Source organism: Jaculus jaculus, chromosome 6 (assembly GCF_020740685.1).
Source record: "Jaculus jaculus isolate mJacJac1 chromosome 6, mJacJac1.mat.Y.cur, whole genome shotgun sequence".
Lineage (NCBI taxonomy): Eukaryota > Metazoa > Chordata > Mammalia > Rodentia > Dipodidae > Jaculus > Jaculus jaculus.
The window spans coordinates 94,465,835-94,491,443 of NC_059107.1; the positions used below are offsets into that span (position 1 = coordinate 94,465,835).

The following is a 25,609-nucleotide window of genomic DNA, read 5'->3' on the forward strand; positions in this document are numbered from 1 at the left end:
TTAGAAAGAAAGACCAAAACACGGACTTGAAGGTTTTCCAAATCACCTCAGTGGACTTGTGTTTGCCACCTTCCCGTCTACCATTTGGATTGTAGGTTTTTGCCAAGCTGCCCCCAGGATGCATGAGAGAGTGTATCAATCAGTTACTCTCCTTGTTCCTGTGACAAAAGCACCTTAGGGAAGGCAGTGATATTTTGGCTCACAATTCACAGGCATACAGCCCCTCATAGTGGGGAAGGCTGCTTCTCTTCCTGTTTTCTCTTTTTACCTATACTCAGGATGGGTCTTCCCACCTTAGATTTGTCTGGAAACACCCTCACAGACACCTAGAAGTTTGTCTTCTAGGAAATTCTAAATCCTGTCAAGTTTACAATCAAGATTAACATCACATAGAGAGACTGTGGAGTCTGCAAGATCTCATAACATTCTTCAAACCTCGCCTGCTCTCATGAAAGTCTCTTTCCTAGAGCCTTCACCTGTTCTCACCTGGGCCAGCGCTCTGCTCTTGGCATTTAGTAGCTGTTTTGAATGTGTCACATCTGACAGGACTCCAGAGCATTACTTACGTACATGAGTTTTTATAGCCTTTTGTATAAGAGATGCTTTGCTATAGAGCTTTTGTGCAGCTTAGAAAGACCAAAATCACATTTGTACCCTTTTTATTTGCTATCTTAAGAGCTGGGTACAGGCCACTTATGGTTTCCTTTGTGCTTCAGAGAGATCAACTTGGAGGACAGTGCATACATACTGTGTACCAAGGAAACCCTTTCTAATCTAATTTTGGCCTGGAATTGGTGAGGTTCAACTTACATTGAAACATTCTTCCTAGAAGTTTGTGTCTTAAAACTTCATTTTCAGTTTTTAAAAATTATATTTTATTTACTCATTTGCAAGCCAAGAGATAGAGGAGAGACAGACAGAGAGAATGGGCACACCAGGGCCTCCAGCAGCTGAAAAGGAACTCCAGGTACATGCACCACTTTGTGCATCTGGGCTGTCCTTGGGTACTGGGGAATCAAGCCTGGGCCATTGGGCTTTGCAGGCAGGCCCCTTAACCACTGAGCAATCGCTCCAGCCCCCACTTTAAGTTTTTTAAAATATTTATTTATTTGAGAGAGAGAGAGTGAGTAAAGGCACGTCAGGGCCTTCTGCCACCACAAACTCCAGACACATGCCCATCTTTGGACACCTGGTTTTATGTGGGTACTGGGGAATTGAACCCAGCCCATCAGGCTTTGCAAGCAAGTGCCTTTAACCACTAAGCCATCTCCTCAGTCCTCAATTTTAGTTTTTTATTCATCTGGGGTCTAGGCAGAAAAGTGCACTTTCAAGGCACTCCATCAGAAGTTTGGTCTTCTGTGTGCTTTGATTATATGCCAAAGGGCAATCATGCCTAAGTACGGGATGGGAATCTCAGAAGGGGATGAGGTGATGGTTATTAACATAAATAGAAGTGCTTGGGGAAACTATACTTGTTGATTCCTTTTCATTTCCATGTAAATGGATTCCCAAGGCACGACATACTCACTGCTCTGTGGTGCTGATTTAATCCATCTCACTCTCTTCAGAGTTGTAGTTTCTTGATTACTTTTCTCAATATTTTATTCTCTGCTTTCATTTTTGTTACTTTCATTCCAAACCAGTAGCATAAGATAGCAAGCAGAGAAAATGGTAGGCCTTTCTTCTTCCCACTCCAGTACTCACAAAGAAAATAGTTTCTTTTTTCAATATTATATTAATTTATGTGTGAGAGAGATAGAGTTGGGCATAACAGGGCCTCCTAGCAGTAGCAAACCAACTCCAGATGCATGCACCCCTTTGTGCATGTAACCCCACACGGGTACTGTGGAATCAGACTCGGCTTGCTGGGCTTGGTAAACAAACACCTTTAACCACTGAGCCATCTGCCCAGCCCAGAAGTGTTGTCTGTAAGCGTACGTATTGTGAATGTGACAGTTTCTCCTGCGTTGTGAAGGACAGCCCTGTGATTGTCTCGATCCCGGCCAGACTCTGGACACTCGGGGCTCTTCTCTGCCCTGGGCTGAGAACCGCTTGTGACCACTGTTGAAGCCTGATCCAGTATTACTTTGTGAAGGAATCAGCCCATATTGCTTCAGACCACTTAAATTTCTCAATCTGAGCTATGAACAAACTGGGGAATATGATTTAATTTTATTTATAATTTGACCATCTCAACAGCAAGAGATTTTGGTCCCCACGTGCATGGCTGATTTCTCTGGACATAGTGCATAAGCTGGCTTTGTTCGTTTGTTCAAGGGATTGCTGGGCATTAGGTAAGGTGACTGGAGGATCAGGACTGTGGTGCCTTTGGGAGCAGAGTGGAGTAGAATTCTGGCTCTGCTCCACCCTGGGAACTGACCTCTCACACCCTGAGCCCAGCTGCTCTTTCAAGGCCCGTGGTAAAGCGTGAACTGCCTGGCACACACCAGTGCTAATTAACGCTAGACTCATCCAAGAGTTCTCACTGTCCAACTTGCCCCCACGTGGCTTCTGTTGCACACTCTGTTGTGTAGGCGTCTTTTGAAGGCGCGTTCTGCTCTGTTTTGGATCATCGGTTTTCAGTCAGTGTCTTGCTTTTCTGGCACGTGGTGCCGTGAGCCGGCAGAAGCGCCTCCTTTCACAGCCAGCCCAGTGCAGTCTCCATCCTGGCCTGATCGGGTCAGAAACTCCACCAGCCTCTCGAGCCTACAGACTCGTGTTGGTGGCGGCAGAAGCCCTTTTGCTTAGACTTATGTACCATGTTGACAAGCCACTGCTAGCAGCCATAGAGCTGGTGCTTAGGAAATGCATCGGTGGCATCCGCTCTGTAAACCGCCGCCCGTTCTCTGCAAATACGGGGGCTCACAGTCAACCCCGACGGAAGGAGGCCAAGCCTCTGTGAGCTCAGCGAGGCGCCCGGCGCTGCTGGGAAGTGGCCGTTTGCTTCGCCTGCACACCTCATGCCCCCTTGCTTTCCTTTCTTCTGGGCATTCTTCCCATTTTTCTTTTGGATCTGAATGAGACTCTTGGAGCGTGCACTTTGTAGATGGCTGTAGTTAATGTTATTTAGTGATTTTTCTTGCCTAATTAAGGTTTGTTTCTCTGAGTGCTTGTGAAGTACAAGCAGCTGAATGTCATTTCCAACTGAGTTTCCACTTTAAACTTTCTGAAAGTTAAACAAATTTCCCAACGAGCTGATCTAAGCCTCAAATGGCAACACACTTGAGGAAATGTCTCTTTAGCTTTGTGGACACACGTTTCTAGATTTCTTCAGCAGTGACATCTGGCTGATGGAAAAGGGATGGTAAGCCACCTGCCTGGGTGGTGTGTTTGTAGGTCATCTCTGGGTGCAGGTGAGAGGACACAGGAGTACCTCTGAAAGCCAAGGGTGGAAGAATCTTGGGCCTCTGAAGGCCTGAAGGCAGGCGCAGAAAAGCCCCGGAAATGGGCAGTACTTCGTCTCGGGTCTCTTCAGTCCACGTGTCTATTTCCCTTTCACTCTCTTTGAACTCCCCTGCTTCTCACACGTGTCGCACTACGTATAATGACGCAGCGTGGCTGCTGGTCAGCTCTCAGACTTACATGTTCATAGGTCTGCCACACAAGACAGCTGTCGCTATATAGTTCCAGATTCCTGCAGAAAAGCCTCTGGATTTAGGTCATATGTCCACCCTGGCATCTACAACTACTAAGAGAGAGTCACCTCACTTACACACATACAAATAATGCTACTGAGAGCCCAGCCTTAGGGAAAAAGTAAAATTGGAGCTCATAGCCTAAAATTTTTTATTATACAGGCTTAGAATTATCCAAAGAGTTCCCATCCAAGGAAATTAGGTCAGACTGATAACTGAAGTGTTACGCTTTTAAAGGTTATTTATTTATTTATGATGAATCCATTTGTTTCCTCTGTAGTTTTATACTCTTGCTGCCAGTACAAATGGCGGCTCATTTTTCAGTTCAGTTAAATGATCATCCTTCACTCATGTGGGTGCTTACCTGATGCACTCAGGGGACGTGGCTGTGCAAGCTCTTCATTAAAAGTACAGGCTAATTCGAGGCCAGCCAGGGCTAAAGTGAGATGCTGCTTTGAAAAAAACACATAAATAGTATAGAATAAGAAACTTTACAGCCATTCTTTAGTGACCTCCCCAAGTAGCCCACTTAAATCACTCTTTGAGTTTGACAGCAGCAGGCCCGTATAGTTTTAGATGCCTAAAATTGAATTTTTGACCCAACATGGGCCTATCCCAACCCAGGCAAAATGTAAGGAATTTCTATTCTTTAGCAGTAATATGGAAGCAAACTTCATAGCCCTGGGCACTTTATTTCTTGGTGGCTATCTGTCTTCTACTTGATATACTTAGCTGTGTGATCACATGCCTGAGGTATAAAGATGGCTTGAGCTTCAGCTCCTGGATTTCAGAAGACTTGTAGAGACATTCATCTTTTCGATCCTGCTGATGGCTGTGCAGTGCTGCGTCTCCCCATTTCACAGCAGAGGTCTGAGACCTCAGCAGTGACCTGAAATTTGTTCTGAACATGGTGGCTTGTAGTGGCCACTGAGCTTTCTGGTGCCCCTTCTGCTGCCCTGTGAGAACAGGAATCTGCTTGGAGAAGCCTTGTCTCCTGGAGCCCAGACAAGCTCTCCCTAAAGCCCTTGGTGCCACAGTCTGCAGAGAGTTCCATGTTGTGAGAAAGTGCGGCCTCTAAGTGCTTCCTCAGCACTGCTTTCTAGCTCCCAGGTCTTTTTTTTCTTACTGTCTCTTAAATCCCTTTCAGTGTATCTAAGAAGAGAAACACTTCTTGTTCATTGATTCTCCGAGTAAAAGCTTGTTAAGTGCTTGCTTTGTGCAAGGTCCTAACTAGGCACAGCCTCCATTGCTACTATTGACTCAAAAAGAAAATTTTGTTGGGCTCAACTTGGAATGTTCTAGATAGCCACTTGCAAACTATAGCATAAAAAAGAACCACCAGGCTGGAGAGATGGCTTAGTGGCTTAGGAGCTTGCCTGCAAAGTCTAAGGACACGTTTGATGCTCCAGATCCCATGTAAGCCAGACGCATAAGGTGACAAGGTCACACACATGTGCAAAAGGTAGTACATGTTTGGGGTTCTGTAGTTTGAGTGCAGTAGCTGGTAGCCCTGGTGTGCCAGTTCTCTCTCTCTCATTAAAAAAAAAGAACCACATCCATACCACACATGAGGTCACCATTTCTTAAGGGTAGCCATAAGCAGTGGCTTATCCCAACTGGGCCCTTTGAGAAAGGCAGTAGATACATAGTGCTAATAGATGGCGATGCTGAGTGCCAGCTATCTCCTAGGCACTCATTAGATATGTTCTATATTTATTTTATGTAAATGTCATAGCAATTCTTCCAGTATTGCAAATGTTTATAGATGAGTAAACTGAGGTTTAGACAGTAAAGGTTGACATTTTAAGGCATTTATTTTGTACCAGTTTCTACTGTGCTATATGATCCAGGTTTAATCCTCACACAACAGTCTGTGATATTCAAATATCATGGTCTCAATTTTATTTACTTGTTTATCTACTTGTTTGCTTAATTTTTGGTGGTGTAGTGCTGAGGCTAGAACTCAGGACTTGACTGTGTAAGGCTGTTGCTTTTGCCACTGAGCTACCACCTCCTTCTAATGATCTCCCATTTTAATGGTTAAAGGCGGGGGGGGCTGGAGAGATGGCTTAGCAGTTAAGGTACTTGCCTGCAAAGCCAAAGGACCCAGGTTTGACTCCCCAGGACCCATGTAAACCAGATGCACAAGGTGGCACATGCATCTGGAGTTCATTTGCAGTAGCTGGAGGTCCTAGTGTGCCCATTTTCTCTCTCTACCTGCCTATTTCTCCCTCTCTCTCTCTCTCTCTCTTAAATAAAAATAAAAAATTAAGGGCTGGAGAATTGGCTTAGTGGTTAAACACTTGCCTGTGAAGCCTAAGGACCCTGGTTCAAGGCTCGATTCCTCAGGAGCCATGTTAGCCAGATACACAAGGGGACGCACGCGTCTGGAGTTTGTTTGCAGTGGCTAGAAGCCCTGGTGCGCCCATTCTCCCCTCTCTTTTTCTCTCTCTCTCTCTCTGCCTCTTTCTCTCTGTGTCTGTCACTCTCAAATAAATAAATAAAAATTAAAAAAATTTAAAAATAATTTTAAAAATTAAAATAAGAGAAAGAAAAAACTCTTGACAATCCACGAGGTTATTTGTAGTGCTTGGGTGACACAAGGAAGCGGCTTATCTTGGTTAGGATTAGTGATGATCTACCCATTCCCCCCTTAGCAAAGCCAAGGTTAGGCTTCTCTGGAATGCCAGCCTCATATTCTTGCTGTCAGAAGTTGATCAAGGATGAGAGAGAACCTTCCTGAGGCCTCCTTTGAGGCTCAGCGTCTCCCTCCTGCTCATCCTGGGCCACTGGCTACCAGGAGTATCAGTTCTTTGGGGCCATGCTCTATGATTGCCCGATGCTCATTTTGACCTCAGCCATATCAACCTTTAGCCATATTTTTCTGTCATCTATAACTGCTCCTTCCCTATGCAGTTCCACAATCTATCCACTTCAAGGCAAATTTGAAACCCATAGGTTGCACTTGAAACCTCAAATTAATGTTGGTGATCTAGCTCAGTGCTTGATCTTGTGCCTAGCATGTGCCAGTCTCTTGAGTTCAGTCCCCAGCACCAACCACAGAAAAACATAAATAAAACCCAGTTAAAATGGGTCACAGTTGTTTATGTTTTTAATGAAGGCCACTAAAAAGGTCATTGTAGCAAGCAGGACATGTGTGTGATACAGAGGAGTTATATGTTTAAATTTAAAGGCAAGCTGTGAAAACTGGATTGGTAATAATGGACTTTTTCAACACATTGACATTTCCAGAGCTCTTAGGAAAATATTACTGTACCATCTTGCTAATTGCTGGCTTACAAACTGCTAATGGTTCCCTTTCCTACTTGAAAGCCTCCTTAATCTCCAATTTTTCCATTTGTTTATTTAACAAAAATTTCCTGTGAGCTAGGCAGATAGATTCAACTAAGAACAAGACAGACAAAGAATGACTTATAATCATAACAAATGCTTCCAAGGAAAGTATGGGGTGTAGTGGAGGGAAGAAGAGGGGGGAAGGCAGGAGCCATTCTGGAGGGAGTGGTAGGTACCCTGAGTGGGAAGGATGAGCAGGAGCAGAGGAGCATCGAGGCCCAGAGAGAACAGCCTGGCTTCTTTTGCTGTGAGACAGGAAAGTGCATCCAGGGAGAAAGAAGCCACATGCTGCTGGAAGCAGCTATCTTTTGATTTTGAAGAATTCATGGCTTAAACATAGATACTTTGGGGAACTGGTAGTTCTGCTGACCCACGGTTATTCTCATGTACATGGGTTCAGTGACTATACTCCTAGAGGGATGCTAGGAGGAGGGGTCGTAGCTAGGGCTGAGGGGGAGGCTGGGGGAGGTGGGGAGGGCTGCAAGGTGACTCGGGCTCGGGGGGCTCTGTCTCGGCAGGCCTGAAGACCATCGTTGGCGCCCTCATTCAGTCAGTGAAGAAGCTGTCGGACGTGATGATCCTGACTGTGTTCTGCCTGAGCGTCTTCGCCCTGATCGGCCTGCAGCTTTTCATGGGGAACCTGCGAAACAAGTGTGTTGTGTGGCCCATAAACTTCAACGAGAGCTATCTTGAAAATGGCACCAGAGGCTTCGACTGGGAAGAGTATATCAACAATAAAAGTAGGTGGCCCCTCCCTTGCAAGAGGCAAAGGCTGGCCCCAGTTTCCTGGTCAGAAGCCACCACCAGCCCAGAAAAGGGATGGCAGTGCTACCAGAAGTAATCTTGGGATGCCACTTCCTTTGGCCAAGGCACAGCTGTTTGGAAACTCTCAAGCCTCACCCCTTTTCTCTTTCTACCCCTTTAGAGCCAAGTGAAACCTTACAGCTTCTCCACATGTGCCCCTAAAGTTCTGCTTTAAAACTTGTGCTTAGAAGCTTAATAACAATTCTTTCTCTTAGCCTTTAATCCCAGCACTCAAAGGTAGGAGTTTGAGGTCAGCCTGGGCTAGAGTGAGACCCTACCTTGAAAAACAAATATATATATATTTCTCTTGCCTGGGGTGCCTGAAATACTTAAAATATTTAAACATTTAGGCCAGAATATGCTTAAGGAACCCAAGCTTTCTTGGTACTTAGGACATATAATTGAGCATATCTAGGAAGTCAGGAACTAGCTAACACACATTTGATCCTATTATAGCTGAGGACTTTTTAATTTCATTTGAGGAACTTGGAAATTAAGGAAAATTTAATGCAGTAATATTTCTAATAACAACTATAAATAAGCAAAATATCACTATTAATGTCAGTCTAAGTAACCCTCAGAAAATGTTACAAAGGAGATCTCAAGGGCACATGCTTTGTGATTTAAAGTAGGGCATGGTAATAACAGTGACCAGTGAGGTGTTCTAGAACATCTTGGTAAAAATGTTACAAGTAGGGCCAGAGAGATGCTTAGTGGTTAAGGCTCTTGCCTGCGAGGCCTAAAATCCCAGGTTTGACTCCCCAGAACCCATATAAGCCAAATACACAAGGTCACACGTGCACAAGGTCATTTGTGTGCACAAAGTGATGCATGTATTTGGAGTCCCATTGCAGTGGCTAGACGCCCTAGCACGCTGATTCTCTATCTCTTTCTCTCTTTCTCACTCTCTCATCTTAAAAAAAAAGTTACAAGTAGGGCTGGAGAAATGACTTAGTGGTTAAGGTGTTTGTTTGTGAAGCCAAAGGACCCAGGTTCGATTCCCCAGGACCTACATGAGCCAGATACACAAGGTGTCTGGAATTCGTTTGCAGTGGTTGGAGGCCCTGGCATGCCCATCTCCCCAAAGAAATAAATAAATTTTTTAAAAAGTTTCAAGTATAGAAGATTAAAGTTACATAAAGGGATGAGGAACCCAGATACTTAACTTTAGACCCTTTGATTCAAGTACCACAACCTAACCTGTAGAGCTGAAGTCAGAGGCCTATGAAAAGCCCATTATATCAAGGCCTTTAGGGTAGCACATTTAGTTTGTAAATGTATATAGGAAAATCATTAATGTGCAGGAATTCTCGTCAGTTTTCATTGCTGATGGGATTTATATGAGTTAAAATCAATAGCTGCTTCTGCTGGGGTGAATTAGGAACAGTGTAACCTTATTCTCTCATTCAGTGAGATCTGCCTATTCATTGCCTACCTCTTTGAACTTTCTTCTAGCAAATTTTTACACAGTTCCTGGCATGCTGGAACCTTTGCTCTGTGGGAACAGTTCTGATGCTGGGTAAGTAGCTCACCTAATTTTATTCTCCTTCCTTAAAATAATGTGCCTATTATTAGTTGGAACAAAATGGGCAATGTTTTCTCTTTTCTTTGTGCTCACACAATGGACCCTACAACTGGATCTGACCTATTGGTTGACTCAGATTTTCTTTCTGTTTTGTACCTGTCCAACCAAAGTTGACATTTCACTAGTAGGTGAATGTAGTCTCAAGTTTAAATCAAAGATACAAAAGGATAAGAAGACAGTCTGTAACAGTAAATAGCTTACCCGTCTCTTCTAGACTCTCATCCTGTCTTAACACAGTTTTGGTGAGAGGTTAGCATCCAAGCACAGCCCAAAATGTACTAGACCTGACATCACAGGGGAGGGATGGCTAGCAACCTAATACCTGAGTCCTGAGTCTTCTCTCTCTGGCTCTAAGACCATTAGCAAGACATTTTACCTATCTCAGTCTCGAATCCCTGACAGAGATTTGACAAGCTGTGTTCTGTCGTCTTCACAGGGGTACTGGAAGGAGCCAGTTAGACACATCATAGATGAAAGCACTTTGTAAGTGCAGAGCTATTCAGATGTCGGGTAGTGGTGTCATTACACAGAGTATATTGGTCCCCTAGGAACTGGTGTTTTAAATGACTGTGACAACTAAAGATCCTAGAATTGACATTGAAAGAAAAATCAGATGAGTCCAAAAGCATAAGGTCACTGAAAGCCCTACTGTGGCTTAGGTTATCATAGCAAATGTTACAAGAACAGAGATGGGGACAGCTAGGGAAAGCACCTGCTGGGCAAGTTTGTGGACCTGAGCTTGGACCCCAGCACCCACTTAGAGCTGTAAGCAGTAGCGTGCGTCTGTAATGGCAGTGCTCTTATGGCAAGATGAAAGGTGGAGGCAGGACAGGCCAGCTAGCCGGCGGCCCAGCAGGGAGCAGCAAGAGGCTCTCTCAGAAAAGGTGGAAAGTGGGCGCTCACACCTGACCCTGCACATGCACAATGTGGCATGTGCACCCCTGCGCTCACACTCACACACCGAGAACAGACAGCTAGGAAGTACCTGGTGCCTTTGTCCTTAGACTGTCAACTCAATTAACTGTATCTTGATATGAATCTAAGACAGTGGTCCTCACACTTTGGCATGGATTTAAAAAAAGAAACAAACTTCTGGCATATCTTTTTAAAACATAGATCTATAGACTTCCCTGTGCAAAGTTTTCAGTGCCTAAGTTTTGAGTAGGACTTAGGACTCTGCATTTTTTTTTAATTTATTTTGAGAGAGAGAGAGAATGGACGTGCTAGGGCCTTCAGCTGTGGCAAGCAAACTCCAGATGCATGTGCTCCCTTGTGCACATGTGCGACATTGCGTGCTTGTGTCTCTGTGCATATGGCTTGTGTGGGACCTAGAAATTTTAACATGAGTTCTTAAGCTTTGTAGGCAGATGCCTTAACTGCTAAGCCATCTCTCCAGCCCAGGACACTGCATTTTTAGAGAATATGCCAGGTAATTCACATCCCAGAAATTGACTAGCTACTATTTCCGTTCTCTTTCTAAGTTTCTGCTTATTTTTCTTCAAATTTGTTGCCTGGTTCTAAGGATGGCTTCTTCTGTCTCTAAGGTCATAGAATTGGTGGGTTTATATTGTTTATCATCTCCAAGGTCATGATGGGGTAGAATTATGTTGTAAAGTCCCGACATCCTTGCAGAGTGTGTGTGTGTGCATGTGTGTGTGTATGTGTGTGTGTGTAGCTGGGAGTCAAATCCAGTGACTTGCATACAGTAAACAGGAAAGAGCTCTTTCACTGAACTATATCCTCAACCCAATAAGTTTCCCTTTCTGTCTTTAGGCAATGCCCAGAGGGATACCAATGTATGAAAGCAGGAAGGAATCCCAATTATGGTTACACAAGCTTTGACACTTTCAGCTGGGCCTTCCTAGCATTATTTCGCCTTATGACCCAGGACTATTGGGAAAACTTGTATCAGTTGGTAAGCACTACCTCTTTTTCTTCGGTGATTCTATTAGCATGAGGATATTGGGTTGGGACTATGTATATGAGAGAACTTTAGTTGAGACATTAAGCACAATCAAAGGAGGGCATTTCCCTCAGTCAACAAGCTTACAATGTAAGAGAATTTGTCTAGTTCTCATTTCTGTTTCTTGAAGCATAGTCATAGAAAACTGTAGACACTTACAGCCTTGATAGCCTTAGCCTGGCCTAGGAATATGCTGGCTGTACCCTCTTTTCTCTTGTTTCAGCATCTGCAGCATACCTGCCTTTTGAGTTTTGGATGTAGGCATCTATTTAAGAAATATTAAGTACCTGTTTATACAAGACACTATGCTAGATATTATGAAGTTGGGATTACTATCCGTAAGGACCTTGGGTCAAAATATATCAACATTTTTTAAAGCATTATTTATTTATTTATTTATTTGGGTGTATATATGTCTGTACACGTACGCATGCACACCTGGGCTTCTTGTCACTGCAAACAGAAGCCAAAACTTAGGGACTGGAGAGATAACTTAGCGGTTAAGGTGCTTGCCTGCAAAGCCAAAGGACCCCGGTTTGATTCCTCAGGACCCACATAAGCCAGATGCACAAGGAGTCACATGCATCTGGAAGTTCGTTTGCAATGGCTGGAGGCCCTGGTGCCCCCATCCTTTCTCCCTCTCTCTCTCTCTCTCAAATAAATAAATAAATAACTTTTTTTTAAAAAGCCAAAAGCTTACATCATTTTTTGTGTGTCCAGATTACATGGATGGATTTGTAATTGAACCTGGTTAGGTGGGCAAGCTTTGCAAACAAGTGCCTGTAACCACTGAGCCATCTTCCCATCCCCAATATTTTTGAGGAATTATATATTTGAACTTAATCAAGCAGGTTATATTAGTAAAAATAAGGTCAGGAATCTTCATATTGGGCTACATTGATGACTAGTTATGTCTTGTAATTTTATAGGTTATAATGGGTAAGTTAGGCTTTGGGTTTCTTTTTTGTTTGTTTTGTGGTTTTCTTTGTTTTATTTTTTGTTGTTGTTGTTGTTGTTTTTCAAAGTAGGCTCTTGCTATAGCCCAGGCTGACCTAGAATTCACTATGTAGTCTCAGGGTGGCTTCAAACTCATGGCGATCCTCCTACCTCTGTCTCCTGAGTGCCACCACACCTAGCACAGTGGATAAGTTAGTATAGATGACTGCTGAACAGAAATTTCATGGTAATCCATTGTTTTCTCTTGGACTCTGGTATTTGATGATGCCAGTTAGTTAGAGAATAAGAAACGTGACCCTCCCTTGCATGAAGAACCCTCCCTTAAGGGAAGCTTCTAGTTCAAATCTCTAAGCTAGTTTTACCTATTAGACAGCTTAGGGTTCTTTTAGGTTTTAGTCTGTTTCATAAAATACTTATGATTAACACTAAATTCCATAGAAGTAAAGATGAGTGTGGCCTGATGGTGCACGCCTATAATCCTAGCACTCAGGAGGAAGAAACAGGCAAATCACTGCAAGTTTAGGCCAGCTTGATCTATATAGCAAGGGCCAGATCAGTCAGGGCTGCACAGTTAGAGATAAAAAATCAAATACTTTTCTATGAAAGGAGTATGTAGTAGGCTTTTTTTTTTTTTTTTCTGTCCACATTAAGTGTGAGAATTAACCATTAGGGAGGTCACTTAGCCTGGGGATATTCAGTGTTACATAGTAAGAAATGGCACACAAAATGGCACTATTCACATTGCAGGTGGAGCTCCTAGCGAGCCCACACGTGTGTTCATCCCACTTCAGAAAATGACCTTTATCTTTTCAGACCTTACGAGCAGCTGGAAAAACATACATGATCTTCTTTGTCTTGGTCATCTTTGTGGGCTCTTTCTACCTGGTGAACTTGATCTTGGCTGTGGTAGCCATGGCTTATGAAGAGCAGAATCAGGCAACACTGGAAGAGGCAGAGCAAAAAGAAGCTGAGTTCAAAGCAATGCTGGAGCAACTTAAGAAGCAACAGGAAGAGGCCCAGGTTGGTGGTTAATTCTTCACAACAAGCCTTCCTTCAGGCCCAGGGGCCGAGGCTGCCGCACATTGCCGTGGACTGTCACAGCTCGTCTATGTCCGGACTGGGAAGACAAGGGGAGCAGGCTAGTTTTGATAGTGCTTCTTACAAGCATAGCTTTTTTTGTTGTTTTGTTTTTTTACTTATTCATTTGTTTATTTTAGTGTTGGGGATCAAACAAGGGCTTTGTGCATCCTAAGCAGGTACTCTGTTACTCAGCTTCTCCAACCCAAAGCAGCCATTTTTTTTGTTGTTGTTGAGAAAAAGATTAGAAAATCATTTTCAGAGATCCGTGAAGGGGATTCTTTATGGCTGTAGAACACTTATTTCTAGTTAAAAAGAAGAGAGAGGGCTGGAGAGATGGCTTAGTGGTTAAGCACTTTCCTGTGAAGCCTAAGGACCCCAGTTCGAGGCTCCATTCCCCAGGACCCACGTTAGCCAGATGCACAAGGGGGCACACGTGTCTGGAGTTCGTTTGCAGTGGCTGGAGGCCCTGGCGCACCCATTCTTTACCCCTCCCCCCGCCCCCGTCTCTAATAAATAAATAAAATAGATGAATTTTTTTTTCCTCCTTTTTTTGTTGTTGTTGTTGGGTTTTTGTTTTGTTTTGTTTGTTTGTTTTGTTTTAAGTAGGGTCTCACTCTAGCTCAGGCTGACCTGGAATTCACTATGAAGTCTCAGGGTGGCCTTGAACTCACGGCGATCCTTCTACCTCTGCCTCCCAAGTGCTGGGATTAAAGGCGTGCGCCACTATACCCAGCTAGATGAATTTTTTTTTTTTAAAAGAAGACAGAGGAAAAATCTTAAAACAAAATTTGCAAACAGACATGTTTACTTGTTAACTTCCTATTCTTTCTCCAAATCCACCTAGAAAGTGGAGGCAGCCAGGCCTGGCTGCAGCCTCCTCCACCAGGCTGGCCCTTTCCCCTTTTGTCTATGGAAGAGAAAACACGCTGTGCCCACAGGCTGACTTGGGTTGCCCTAGATGACGCTTCTGACCAGCTCTGTTGCTGTGGCTTTTCTAGGCTGCTGCAATGGCCACTTCAGCAGGCACTGTTTCAGAAGATGCCATTGAAGAAGAAGGTGAAGACGGGGTCGGCTCTCCGCGGAGCTCATCTGAACTTTCTAAACTCAGTTCAAAGAGCGCCAAGGAAAGACGCAATAGGAGAAGGAAGAGGAAGCAAAAGGAGCTGTCTGAAGGGGAGGAGAAGGGAGACCCCGAGAAGGTGTTCAAATCAGAATCAGAAGAGGGCGTGAGAAGGAAGGGCTTCCGGCTACCGGACAACAGAATAGGGAGGAAATTTTCCATCATGAATCAGGTAAACCCTTTGTATTGGATCAAATAAACCTGAATGATTCTGCTTTTCCTCCTCCCAGTTGTTTCTTTTCCCCTCTGGCCTTACACCCCCAGGCCTCCCCAAACCCCTGCCCTTCCTCTCCCTGCTCCATCCACATTGCTCTCCCACAGGCAGAAGCTTCACCAATGCATTAGCATCCCCCTCTCGAATCCTGCCACCCTGCCACCCTCCTCTGAGAAGGGCAGCCCTAGGACTGCATGATCACCTTTGCCGGCCTTGCTTCACACTAATGCCTACGCCACGCTAGCACACTCCTAGTTCTAACACATCAGAACTTTTCTCTCTTAGTGGCTAAGCATCACGCGTCTCTGTTTAAGAATTACATATAACTGTAGGTAATAATAGAAGTTGTGAAACTCTTTAGGACAACTTATTTGAGGATGGCAATTTCTAGTAATTAATTATTGTAGCTGTAGAGTGCATACTGGTAAACTAGCCTATAATATATCAAACACCTTTAATTTTAGCCAACTTTGATAAATGACGAAACTAAGAGAAAGGGGAGAAAACTGGCAGATAATTACTTAGCATTTTATTATAAATAACAGCACATGATATGTATCTGTGGATTGTTTGTTTGTTTTCAAGGTAGGGTCTTGCTCTAGCTCAGGCTGACCTGGCACTCACCTGTAGTCCTAGGCTGGTCTCCAACTCACAACTATCCTCACAACTGTCCTCCTCCTTCTGCCTCCTGAGTGTTGGGTGTGTGCCACCATGTTGGCATATCTTTGAATTCTAAAGAACATGACAGAAAATAATTTGGGAGCCTTTTAATTCTCCATTTTAAGGAAATGCTGGATATTTTGTAGGCATGAAATAGGTTACTGGAAATGAAAGTGTGTCCAGTATCTTGTTTTTTCCCAGAGATGATTCATTTGCTATCTCTCACCTCCTACCTCAGTCTGTGGCCAGTCCTATTACTTCATCAAAGCAGAGTCCTTCCTGTCCATCTCTTTACTGTTCCTATTAGTTTTGTCTTAGTTCAGAGAGATTTTTCTTTAATTATTTTTATTTATTTATTTATTTATTTGACAGAGGAAGAGGGAGAGAGAGAATGAGCGCATGCCAGGGCCTCCAGCCACTACAAAAGAATTCCAGACGCATGTGCCACCATATGCATCCAGCTTACGTGGGTCCAGGGATTTGAACCTGGGTCCTTAGACCTTTCAAGCTAGTTCCTGAACTGCTAAACCATCTGTCTAGCCCCAAGGTTTTTTTTTTTTTTTTGTATTGCACTTGTACATTATAGTTTTCCCTAGGTTTTTTCCCTCTCCTCTTTGTTTTATGCTACCAGATCACTTCCAGAACTGTAGCTGCTGTTATGCATGTATGCATTTATGAAATATCTGCTAAGTGTCAGGGATGGTACTAGATCTTAGAGATCAGGAAGTGGCTAAACATCAACCCTGCCCCGGGGGCCTTTCAGTGCTGTGAGGCAGTCAGATACGTTAAAGTAATGAATTAGCTGGGTGTGGTGCCGTACACCTTTAATCCTAGCAGTGGGGATGCAGAGATAGGAGGATCACTGTTACTTTGAGGCTACCCTGAGACTACATAGTGAATTCCAGGTCAGTTTGGGCTAGAAAGCAAGACCCTACCTCAGAACTGAAAATTTTCTCCAGGCCCCCAAATAATTTTAATTTATTATTTGGACAACTTAATGTATGTATATATGTATATGTGTGTGTATGTATGTATGTATGTGTGTGTGTATACACACACACACACACACACACATATATATGGAATGTATTCACTCCATTTTCTTGTCTCCCTTTCACTCTTCTTTGCCACTAGTCCCCCTTCCTACTTTCACATTTTTCATGTGTGTGACCCACTGAGTTTAATTAGGGTTGCTGCGTAAGCATGGGTGTGGGGGCAGGGGAGTGACTTATTTACCTGAGCACGAGCACGGGTAATTTACTGTAGAAGAAAATGTCTCCCCTGCCCAGCCACCGCCACCTGCCGGTAGCACCGCAGGGAGGGGTGGGCCCTCTACACAGGATGGAATGTTGATGAGCTCACCAGATAGCTGCTGAGAGCTAACAGCCCGCCGTGTCGTGTCGGAAAGACAGCGCTCCTCCTCATCCTCCAGCACCGCTCTTCTTCCCGTCCTCGCGTTCGAGCCTCGCAGGGCGGGCGGCGCTGTGTGGGGCTGAGCACGTGCCGGCCACGCTCTCAGCGCCTCCACCCGCGCCCGAGGGAGCCTCCCGAGCTGGAGAGCAGCGCTAGGGGGTGACTGCGCGGAAGGCAGGTGCTCAGACAGTACGTCCATTTAGCAGAACAGTGGTGGCTCCCCTGCCAGCCAGTGCCTGGGACCTCCCTAGCCACGAGCTTTTGTTGTAGAAGTTTGGGTTCGAGTCAGCGGGAAAGCCAAGCGCCACTCAAAGAGGACCGGAGAACTCAAGAACTTACTATTATGCTGCAGAGAAGCTCGTGCTTCCAGATTTCTCGAGCGCCTGAGCTTTTGAGGGGCACATACGGAAACCAGCCACACGCAAGCTGGTGAAAGTGGGGAGGGCGCGGTGTGACTTTGGATGACATACGGGCAGCAGGACACAGCCGTCTTCAGCGCGCTGGCACAGTAGCAGACTGGTAGGGCGGCCGTGCCTCCTTCCGCCGCGTCTCAGCGCCCGCAGCAGGTGCAGCGGCAGCTGCTTCTGTGTCGCCTTTAGCTCACAGCGCCAGAAAATCAGGGAGGGGACCAGAGTCCCATCTCTAACTCAAAAGTGTACACTTAATTTTTCATTTTCAAAAAAAGATTTTTATTTCATTTTCCATCACACTTTGAGTATATTTACAGTAGCAAGCATGAGTTCTCTCCTGTGGAGCAGGCCCCAAATCTAATCATAAACAATTGGTTATCCTCGTAACAGCCATGCCACTGATGCATCCGTGGGCATATCTTGTCCATAGTACACAGGGGCTCATAGCTTGGTAAGACTGTTAATGACTTCTCTGCCAGTAGCCTGGATAACACCTTCTGACACTAATGAAAACTAACCAACAGAAATAATTAAAAATTCTGTTAAAAGCAATGGGAGGTTGAACCAGGTTTAAAGAAAATATTGACAGTCCTGAGTAGTTATTAAGAAGAATGAGAGAGAATTCCCTTAATTCATTCTGTTTTCTAATAAAGTCACAATTCTTTAGCATGGTGTTTATAGTATCCCCTTCCCTGGTGTGGATAGTTCCTGAGCCCTATTTTCTCACCAGATGCTTCTCATGTGAGACTTTGAGCATTGCCCTAGAAATACCCTCTATAAGATGAGCTGTTCACATCTTAGTTGTTCTTCATGTCATATCTTTTCCCCAAGAACCCTTTCCTGACCCACCCATTTCCCAAGTGGAAAGTTTCATTCCATCTCTTCCTCATGGTTTTTTGTTGTTGTTTGGTTGGTTGGTTGGTTTTTCAAGGTAGGGTCTCACTCTAGCTCTGGCTGACCTGGAATTAATCAGTATTCCTCATGTTTTTTTTAAAAAAATATTTTACTTATTTACTTGCAAATAGAGAGGTATAGACACAGAGAGAGAATGGGCATGCCAGGGTCTTTAGCCACTGCAAATGAACTTTGTGCATCTAGCTTTATGTGGGTACTGGGGAACCAAACTTTGATCATTAAGCTTTGCAGACAAGTGCCTTAACCACTGAGAAATCTCTCCAGCCTTACCTCATGTTTTATTTGTGTATCATTTTTTTATTTTTCCAGTATATATACTCTGTGCTTGTTTATTAATGTTCCTATTCTCTCCTTGTTTAATGTCCTAAGGTCTGCCTTTATATACATGGCTATCATTCAGATATTGCTGACCAAATGAATGCAAGATTTTTAGAAATTCAGCCCCCTCTAAGACTTGTTTATGGCCTGCAGTCACCTTCACATCACCTTTCTCCTAGTGCTCCCTCTTTTAAAAAATGTGATTGCAGCTTTGTTGAAACCCTATCCCTGTCTTGAGAACCATCACTGAGCTCATTAATGAATACCTTACTGCTGGTAATGCTTGGCTATTGAATAGTCTCTGATTAATCTATAGGCTTTAGTACAGAGTCACATTGATTGCTCCCTGGCTCAAAAAATAAAACTAGGCTTCTGAGATGTCCTGCTTTGCATGAAAATGTTCACTCTAATTTTTCCATTTGAAAAAAAAAAAAAATTGTCGATTCCTAGAGGCCATGGCTGACTGCCAAGGCTGGCTTAGATGTCCTACATGGTAGCAATGGTCTTTGTCCCAGGACTCTAGAAGAATCACTGGAGGAGCTGAGACCTGGATAGATTAGCTAACTTTTCTAAGTTATATCTCTAGTAGGTGTTACACGAAATTCCAACCCAGGTCCATCTACTCCAGAACTTGTGCACCCAGCTACCTCTGCCTGCGCACTTGTCTGCTTACGTGGCCATCTCTTCTGTTGGCTTAAGAATGCAGGCAGCTTCAATTTTCCCACAGCACAGTTTCCTGTATGTCCTTACATCTCCTAACCATTCATCTCCTACTTATTTCACTCTACCTATTTCAGGGTTCACAACAGTTTTTATGAGTACCTTATGTTGACTCTGTTTGGTTATTTATTTATTTTATATAGGTTTTTTTTGTTTTGTTTTGTTTTGAGGTAGGGTCTCACTCTAGCCCAGGCTGACCTGGAATCATGGCAATCCTCCTACCTCTGCCTCCTGAGTGCTGGGATTAAAGGGATGTACCATCATACCTGTCCTTTCTTGTATATAGGATTTTATTCTATTGCAGCAGTTCTCAAATCTTTATGGTCTTAGGGCACCTTTATATCTTTAAAGATTATTGAGAATCCCAAAGAGCTTTTTAAAAGTGAACCTTATTATGGCAAATCTTAAAAATATTTATTTTCAAATAGTAAAGGAACCCATCATATGATAAACACAAATTATTTTTCAGTTTTTTGGTTTTTTGAGAGCAAGAAAGAGAGAATTGACATGCCAGAATCTCTAGCCACTGCAGTTGAACTCCAGATACATGCACCACCTTGTGCACATGCATGACCTTGTGCATCTGGCTTACACGGGTTCTGGGGAGTCGAGCCTGGGTCCTTGGGCTTTGCGGGCAAGGGCCTTAACCACTAAGCCATCTGTCCAGCCCTAAATTATATTTTTAATAAAAGTAAACTTTCCCGGTATGAAAACCGGCAGTAGAAAACATGGTATTATTTACATTTCTGGCCATTCTCTTGAACCTGTGCTTCAGTAGCAAAAAGCTAGAACATCAGACCTGCTGCTGGATGCATTTAATGTTTTGCAATAATATATTTTTTGTTTGGAAGTATTTAAAGAAATTGTGGTTTCATACAGATACAGAGCTGGAAAATGGAGGAATGTTTTATAGCCATTCTGCATCATTTTAGATGTTTTTCTTGACACTGTTCCAAAATTAAGCCATGGCAACTTTTTAAGTAGTTAGCTAGAATGTTGAATCTGCAACTGTATGACCACTTTCCCACACTGTTATACTAAAACCCTTGCTCTGTTTTACACCTACAATCTTTAACCCTTGAACATGCATTGATCATTTGGGAAATTGTAGTTCACAAGTTACATCAATCTTCTAAATGCTGACATATAATATTTAAAGAACTTACCATGTCATTATTACCATCATTCTCAAAAGGAAAGTCTTCAAATTTTTTTGTTGTTGTTGTTTCTTTGAGGTAGCATTTCACTCCAGCCCAGGCTGACCTCGAACTCACAGCGGTCCTACCTCTGTCTCCTAAGTGCTGAGATTAAAGGCGTGCACCACTATACCTGGTGAAAAGCCTTTAAATATTTTGGAACTGTCAGGTCCATAGTATCCCCTGGATCCTTGTGAGAAAACAAAAAGGGTTAAAGCAAACCTCATTGCAGTATTATCTAGAAATTGTTTTGAACTTGCTGGGGCAGGCTTAAAAGAATCTCAAGTACTACATTTTTTATTTATTTATTTATTTATTTGAGAGCGACAGACACAGACAGGAAGACAGATAGAGGGAGAGAGAGAGAATGGGCGCGCCAGGGCTTCCAGCCGCTGCAAACGAACTCCAGACGCGTGTGCCCCCTTGTGCATCTGGCTAATGTGGGACCTGGGGAACCCGGCCTCGAACCGCGGTCCTTAGGCTTCACAGGCAAGCGCTTAACCGCTAAGCCATCTCTCCAGCCCTCAAGTACTACATTTTAAGAAACTTTGATTTATTGAAAGAAAACGATAAAGGAAAAAATGAAATAGAACATTTAAAATTAAACATCCATGACTGAAGAGATGGCCCAGCAGGTGAGAGTGCTCCCTGTGCAAGCATGTTGGCCTGAGAGCTCTGAGTTCAAATCCCCAGAACCTGTGTAAATAACTGGACGTGACTGTTTGTGTTTGTAATGCAGTCCTGTGGAGCAGAGACTGAGAATCACGTGAAAAACCACAAGCTCCAGAATCAGTGTAGAGACTGTATTTCAGGAAAAGAACCGAGAGGGTGAGCAATGAAGAGGGACACTCCCTGTATTGCTCCTGCATGCATGCGCACACATCATACACACGCACCACATAATGCCTCCTACATACAAACACATGCAAAACAATCCTGCACTTTACTACATTTCCAGAATCTCAACCTGGGGATGTCCCCAAACCCCATGGATCATATTTGGTGGGATGTGAGGTCCATTCCCTCAAATCCAGAACACCCAGAGCTATCTTCCCAAGAAACACATAGACTCAGGTCACATTTCTAAGTAGCTGTGATATGCCTGTCAGGAAAGGGCCAAAAGCACCTAGCTGGTCTGTAGCAAAGATTTTGAAAACAAGTAAGACCTCCTCACCTCATAACCTAAGCAGGTCCAAGGAATGATTGCAGCCATGATTACTGAGACCCAATAGGCATTTTATTTTAAAAACATTAAATTGTGTTGTCAACTAAATCAAGCTTCTCTCCTTAGGTAGAGATAATGTACCAGGTAGTGTCAGCAAAATCATGGGGGTAGTCCAGGGGCACTTGCAGCGAGAAGCAAAGCAGTGACCCGCGGCCTGTGTGCATGGCTGGGTTGCGGTGCAGCATCTAAATACGTGTTAGTGAAGTTAGACATGTCTACCCCGTGCAGAGCTGTCCAAGTGATCAAAAGATGATCTGGCAGTGTGCCTCAGAGGAGCTCATAGATGGCTACAAAGGAAGAATAAAACAAGTATTAGGGAGGAGAAAAAAAAAGCTGTTGTAAAGGTAAAGCCTAAGGACCCTGCAGAAAAGCTCAGTGCTGTGGAGAAGTAAAAGTTAATAGAGAAAGAAGCAGGCAGGCTTGGGCCATGGCAAGTGAGAAAATATCCACAGCCGAGGGAGGGATGTGCCCTGGCAATGAAGAAAGGGGCTTTCAGAAGGCAGGGGGTCTGCATGGCTGGGCTCATGAGGGAAACAGTGAAAGCTGGAATGGAATGAAGAGGTTGGTGTGGATGCTGGACGAGGCTTGAATGCCTGTCTTGGGTCGTGAAGCGAAAGGGTTAAGGGTGACTGTGGGATAGATCCAAGGTGTTCCTGTGTTGCCTTGTTCACCTGTGCCTCCAGTGAAGCCCTCAGGGAGATTTTCCTGCCCAGCATAGCTTGTTAACATTTAGGCTTATGCTTACGCTTCACAATATTCCCTTTGCATATGAAAATCAAACAACCCAAAGCTCATGCTCCCAACTACCTCCTTTGTCCAACTCATACTAGTATCCCCTGCCCCAAACTATCCCAGGGTCAGGTACCAAACCTTTTGTCTCAGATATACCCCAAATTACCCAAACTGTCTGCAGTGGACAGCCTCATGTTACAGGGATTAATCTCCAGACCAGACCCAGTTTATGGGGGGGAAGAGATGTATGTATTGAAGCTTACAGATGCAGGGGAAGTTCCATAGCAGCAGAAGCAGCTGGCCTCTTTCACAGGTCCAGGCAAAGGGAAAAGCCACCACCAACACCCCAGCAAGCCACTCCAGGAACCGGAGTGCTGCTCCAGGACTTTCTGTATCTTTAGCTGGGGTTCAGATCTGCCCCAAACATTCCTTAAGACTGGGCCCTAGAGTCCAGTCTGCCCACACTGACACCTCCTCCGTCCAGACAACTGGAAATCTAACCTACAAGCTTTAATAAACTCCTGAGTGTATTGGAGGACATCCATTCAAACCACCATGATGTCCAATCCCGAATGTGCTCAACCCTGCCCTGCCCTGGGTCAGCACTAACAGACTCTGACCATCCTTCCCCTCATCCTGCTACCTCATGGGCTACTCTATGGTAGAGATCATTTGTCTTGGGAATCCAGTCATAAGCACTTCTTTCAAAGGAGGAGTTCCCTCATCATTTTCCTTCCCTTCCCCCCTCTTTTGAGACACAGTCTTGCTATGTAGCCTCCTAAGTCTGGCCTCAAACTTGTGATCCTCCTGCCTCAACCTCCTGAATGCTAGGATGATAGCATGCCCAGCTTTTGTCTTCATATCTTAAGACCCCATCTTCAGCCAGCTGTAATCTTCAGAGCTACTTCGCCCAAACCGTCTGTGGTGAAGGACTAGTTTCTATTTTTTTCTTTGATTGTTCATGCACTGATACTGTTGTAAAATATAACAATGAATTTCTACAAAAATTATCACATTCTTAGATGTTATGATAATGTTAATTGCTATAAAAAAAAATTCCAAGTGTTTCTCTTAGTTTCTCTGCTTGTCTCATTGCAAACCAGTAACAGTTCTGTAGTAGCCCTGATCTGTGAATCACACTTGGAGAGGAGCTAGTTCAGAGAAGTGAATCAGTAATTCAGTGAGGATGCAAAGGCTTATGTGTAAGAAGAGAACTAGTACGCTAAAAAGGCCCTGATACCTTTTTAAAAATATTGTTATTTATTTACTTTGCAAGCAGAGGGGTGGGAGAGAATGGGCACGCCAGAGCCTCTAGCCACTGCAAACCAACTCCAGGTGCATGTGCCACATAGTGCATGTGCCTTTATGTGGATACTGGGCAACTGAACCTGGGTCATTAGCTTTACAGGCAAGCACCTTAACCATTGAACTATCTCTCCAGCCCTTTTATTATTATTATTATTATTATTTATTTGCTAGGAGAGAGAGAATAAGAATATGAGTGCACTCGAAGGCCTCTAGCCACTGCAAACAAACTCCAAATGCATGCGCCACTTTGTGCATCTGGCTTTACGTAGCTACTGGGGAATTGAACCTGGACCATCAGGTTTTGCAAGCAAGTGCCTTTAACTGCTGAGCCATCTCTCCAGCCCAGCTCTGATCCCTTCACTAATCAACAATATGGAAGAAGGAAGCATAAGTGCTGGCCATGTGTGTCCTAATAGCATACCATGCCCGCTTTTCTTCACAAACAAAACCTAGCCAACATCCTGTGACTTAACCAGTGTGTCACCTCCTTCCAGTGCAATAAAGCAGAATAAATTAGGGTGGTCAGAAGATGTTACTTCCCTGTTACTTTTTCTCAAGAGGCTTATTTACAGCCACATGGCTGTAAATAACAGTAAATAACTTTTAACAGTGACATCATCTCCATGTAGAAAGAAATGATCTGATTATGATTTTTCTTTCCTTTTTATTTTTTGAGATAGGGTCTCACTGTAGTGAGAACATTGATTACAAATGCTTTAAAAGAAAAAAAAAAAACAACTTTTTATTTATTTATTTATTTATTGGGATGGGGGTTGACATAGGGTCTCACTGTAGTCCAGGTTGATCTGGAATTCACTATGTACTCTCAGACTGGCCTGAAACTCACAGCATTTCCTACCTCAGCTTCCAGAGTGCAGGGATTAAAGGCGTGTACCACCACGCTCTGCATCTTTTTTCTATTTTTCTTTTGTGGTGCTGAGGACAGATGTCAGTGCCTTGCTGGCTGAGCAACCACTCTCACTGAGCTACAGTCCCATCCCTCACTATGATTTTCTTGATGTGGACCCCAGTGATAAAGTTCATTTATGTTTCAGAACTTCGTGAGCTGCTCAAAGCCAAGGTAGGAAAAGCCTTGCAGCAAGTGGAAGGCTCAGGGGCGACAGTGACGTGCAAGGGAACTAGGGTTCTGTAGAAGTCAGCTTATGTGACTGGGATGAACTAAACCAGGCACAGTTTGTGGGAGGAATGAGATTCCCTGAAGCTTACAGATCCGGGGGACATTCCATAATGACAGAAGAAGCTGGCCCGTCTCACAGGTCACGCAGAGAGGCACCACCAGCAGCACCATGAGCGAGCGAGCTCCAGGAACCCGCAGAGCTCAAGCTCTCTGCAGACCTTCAGGCTGGAATTCAGACTGGCCTCCAGCAACACCTTAGGGTTGGACGCTAGGATCTGCCCACAAGTGACACCTCCTCCAGCCAGGCGGCTTACAAGCTTGAATAAACTCCTGAATCTATTGGGGGACAGCCATTCAAATGACCATAGGCTCTTTAAGGAAAATATGCCAGTTTACATACACGGGCTTTGAACAGTCCAGAAAAGTACAGGAACTGGAGGCACTTTTAGTGTGGGACCAGAAGTAGAATCCTAGACAACTCACAGACAGGCACAAGAGTGTACCGAAGAGGAAGCCAACAGCCCTTCTGGGCTTATCTTCACGGTATTATCAAAAAAGGTTTCTCAGCTGGGCGTGGTGGTGCATGCCCTTAGTCCCAGCACTCAGGAAGCAGAGGTGGGAGGATCACCATGAGTTCGAGGCCACCCTGAGACTACATAGTGAATTCCAGGTCAGCCTGGGCCAGACTGGGACCCTACCTCAGAATATAAATAAATAAATAAATAAATAAATAAATAAATAAATAAATAAATGAAAGTTTCCTTAGCATTTGTAATCAATGCACTCACTATAGTGACACAGTACCAGCCCACAAGAAATTATCAGTGTTATCACTTTAGAAGAAAAATAAGGCCTGAACTCT

General features: G+C 44.0%; 1 protein-coding gene across 4 annotated transcripts in view; it reads left to right on the forward strand.

Moving 5' to 3' along the window:
- Window positions 1–25,609, forward strand: part of Scn8a (sodium voltage-gated channel alpha subunit 8) — a 210,483-nt gene that overhangs the window by 108,894 nt on the left and 75,980 nt on the right. For all 4 annotated transcript variants that reach the window (XM_045151776.1, XM_045151775.1, XM_045151778.1 and 1 more), the window contains exons 7-11: window positions 7,508–7,729; window positions 9,249–9,312; window positions 11,152–11,293; window positions 13,112–13,318; window positions 14,377–14,670. In XM_045151776.1, the coding sequence (XP_045007711.1) occupies window positions 7,508–7,729; window positions 9,249–9,312; window positions 11,152–11,293; window positions 13,112–13,318; window positions 14,377–14,670 (929 nt within the window). The remainder of the gene's footprint in view (window positions 1–7,507; window positions 7,730–9,248; window positions 9,313–11,151; window positions 11,294–13,111; window positions 13,319–14,376; window positions 14,671–25,609) is intronic.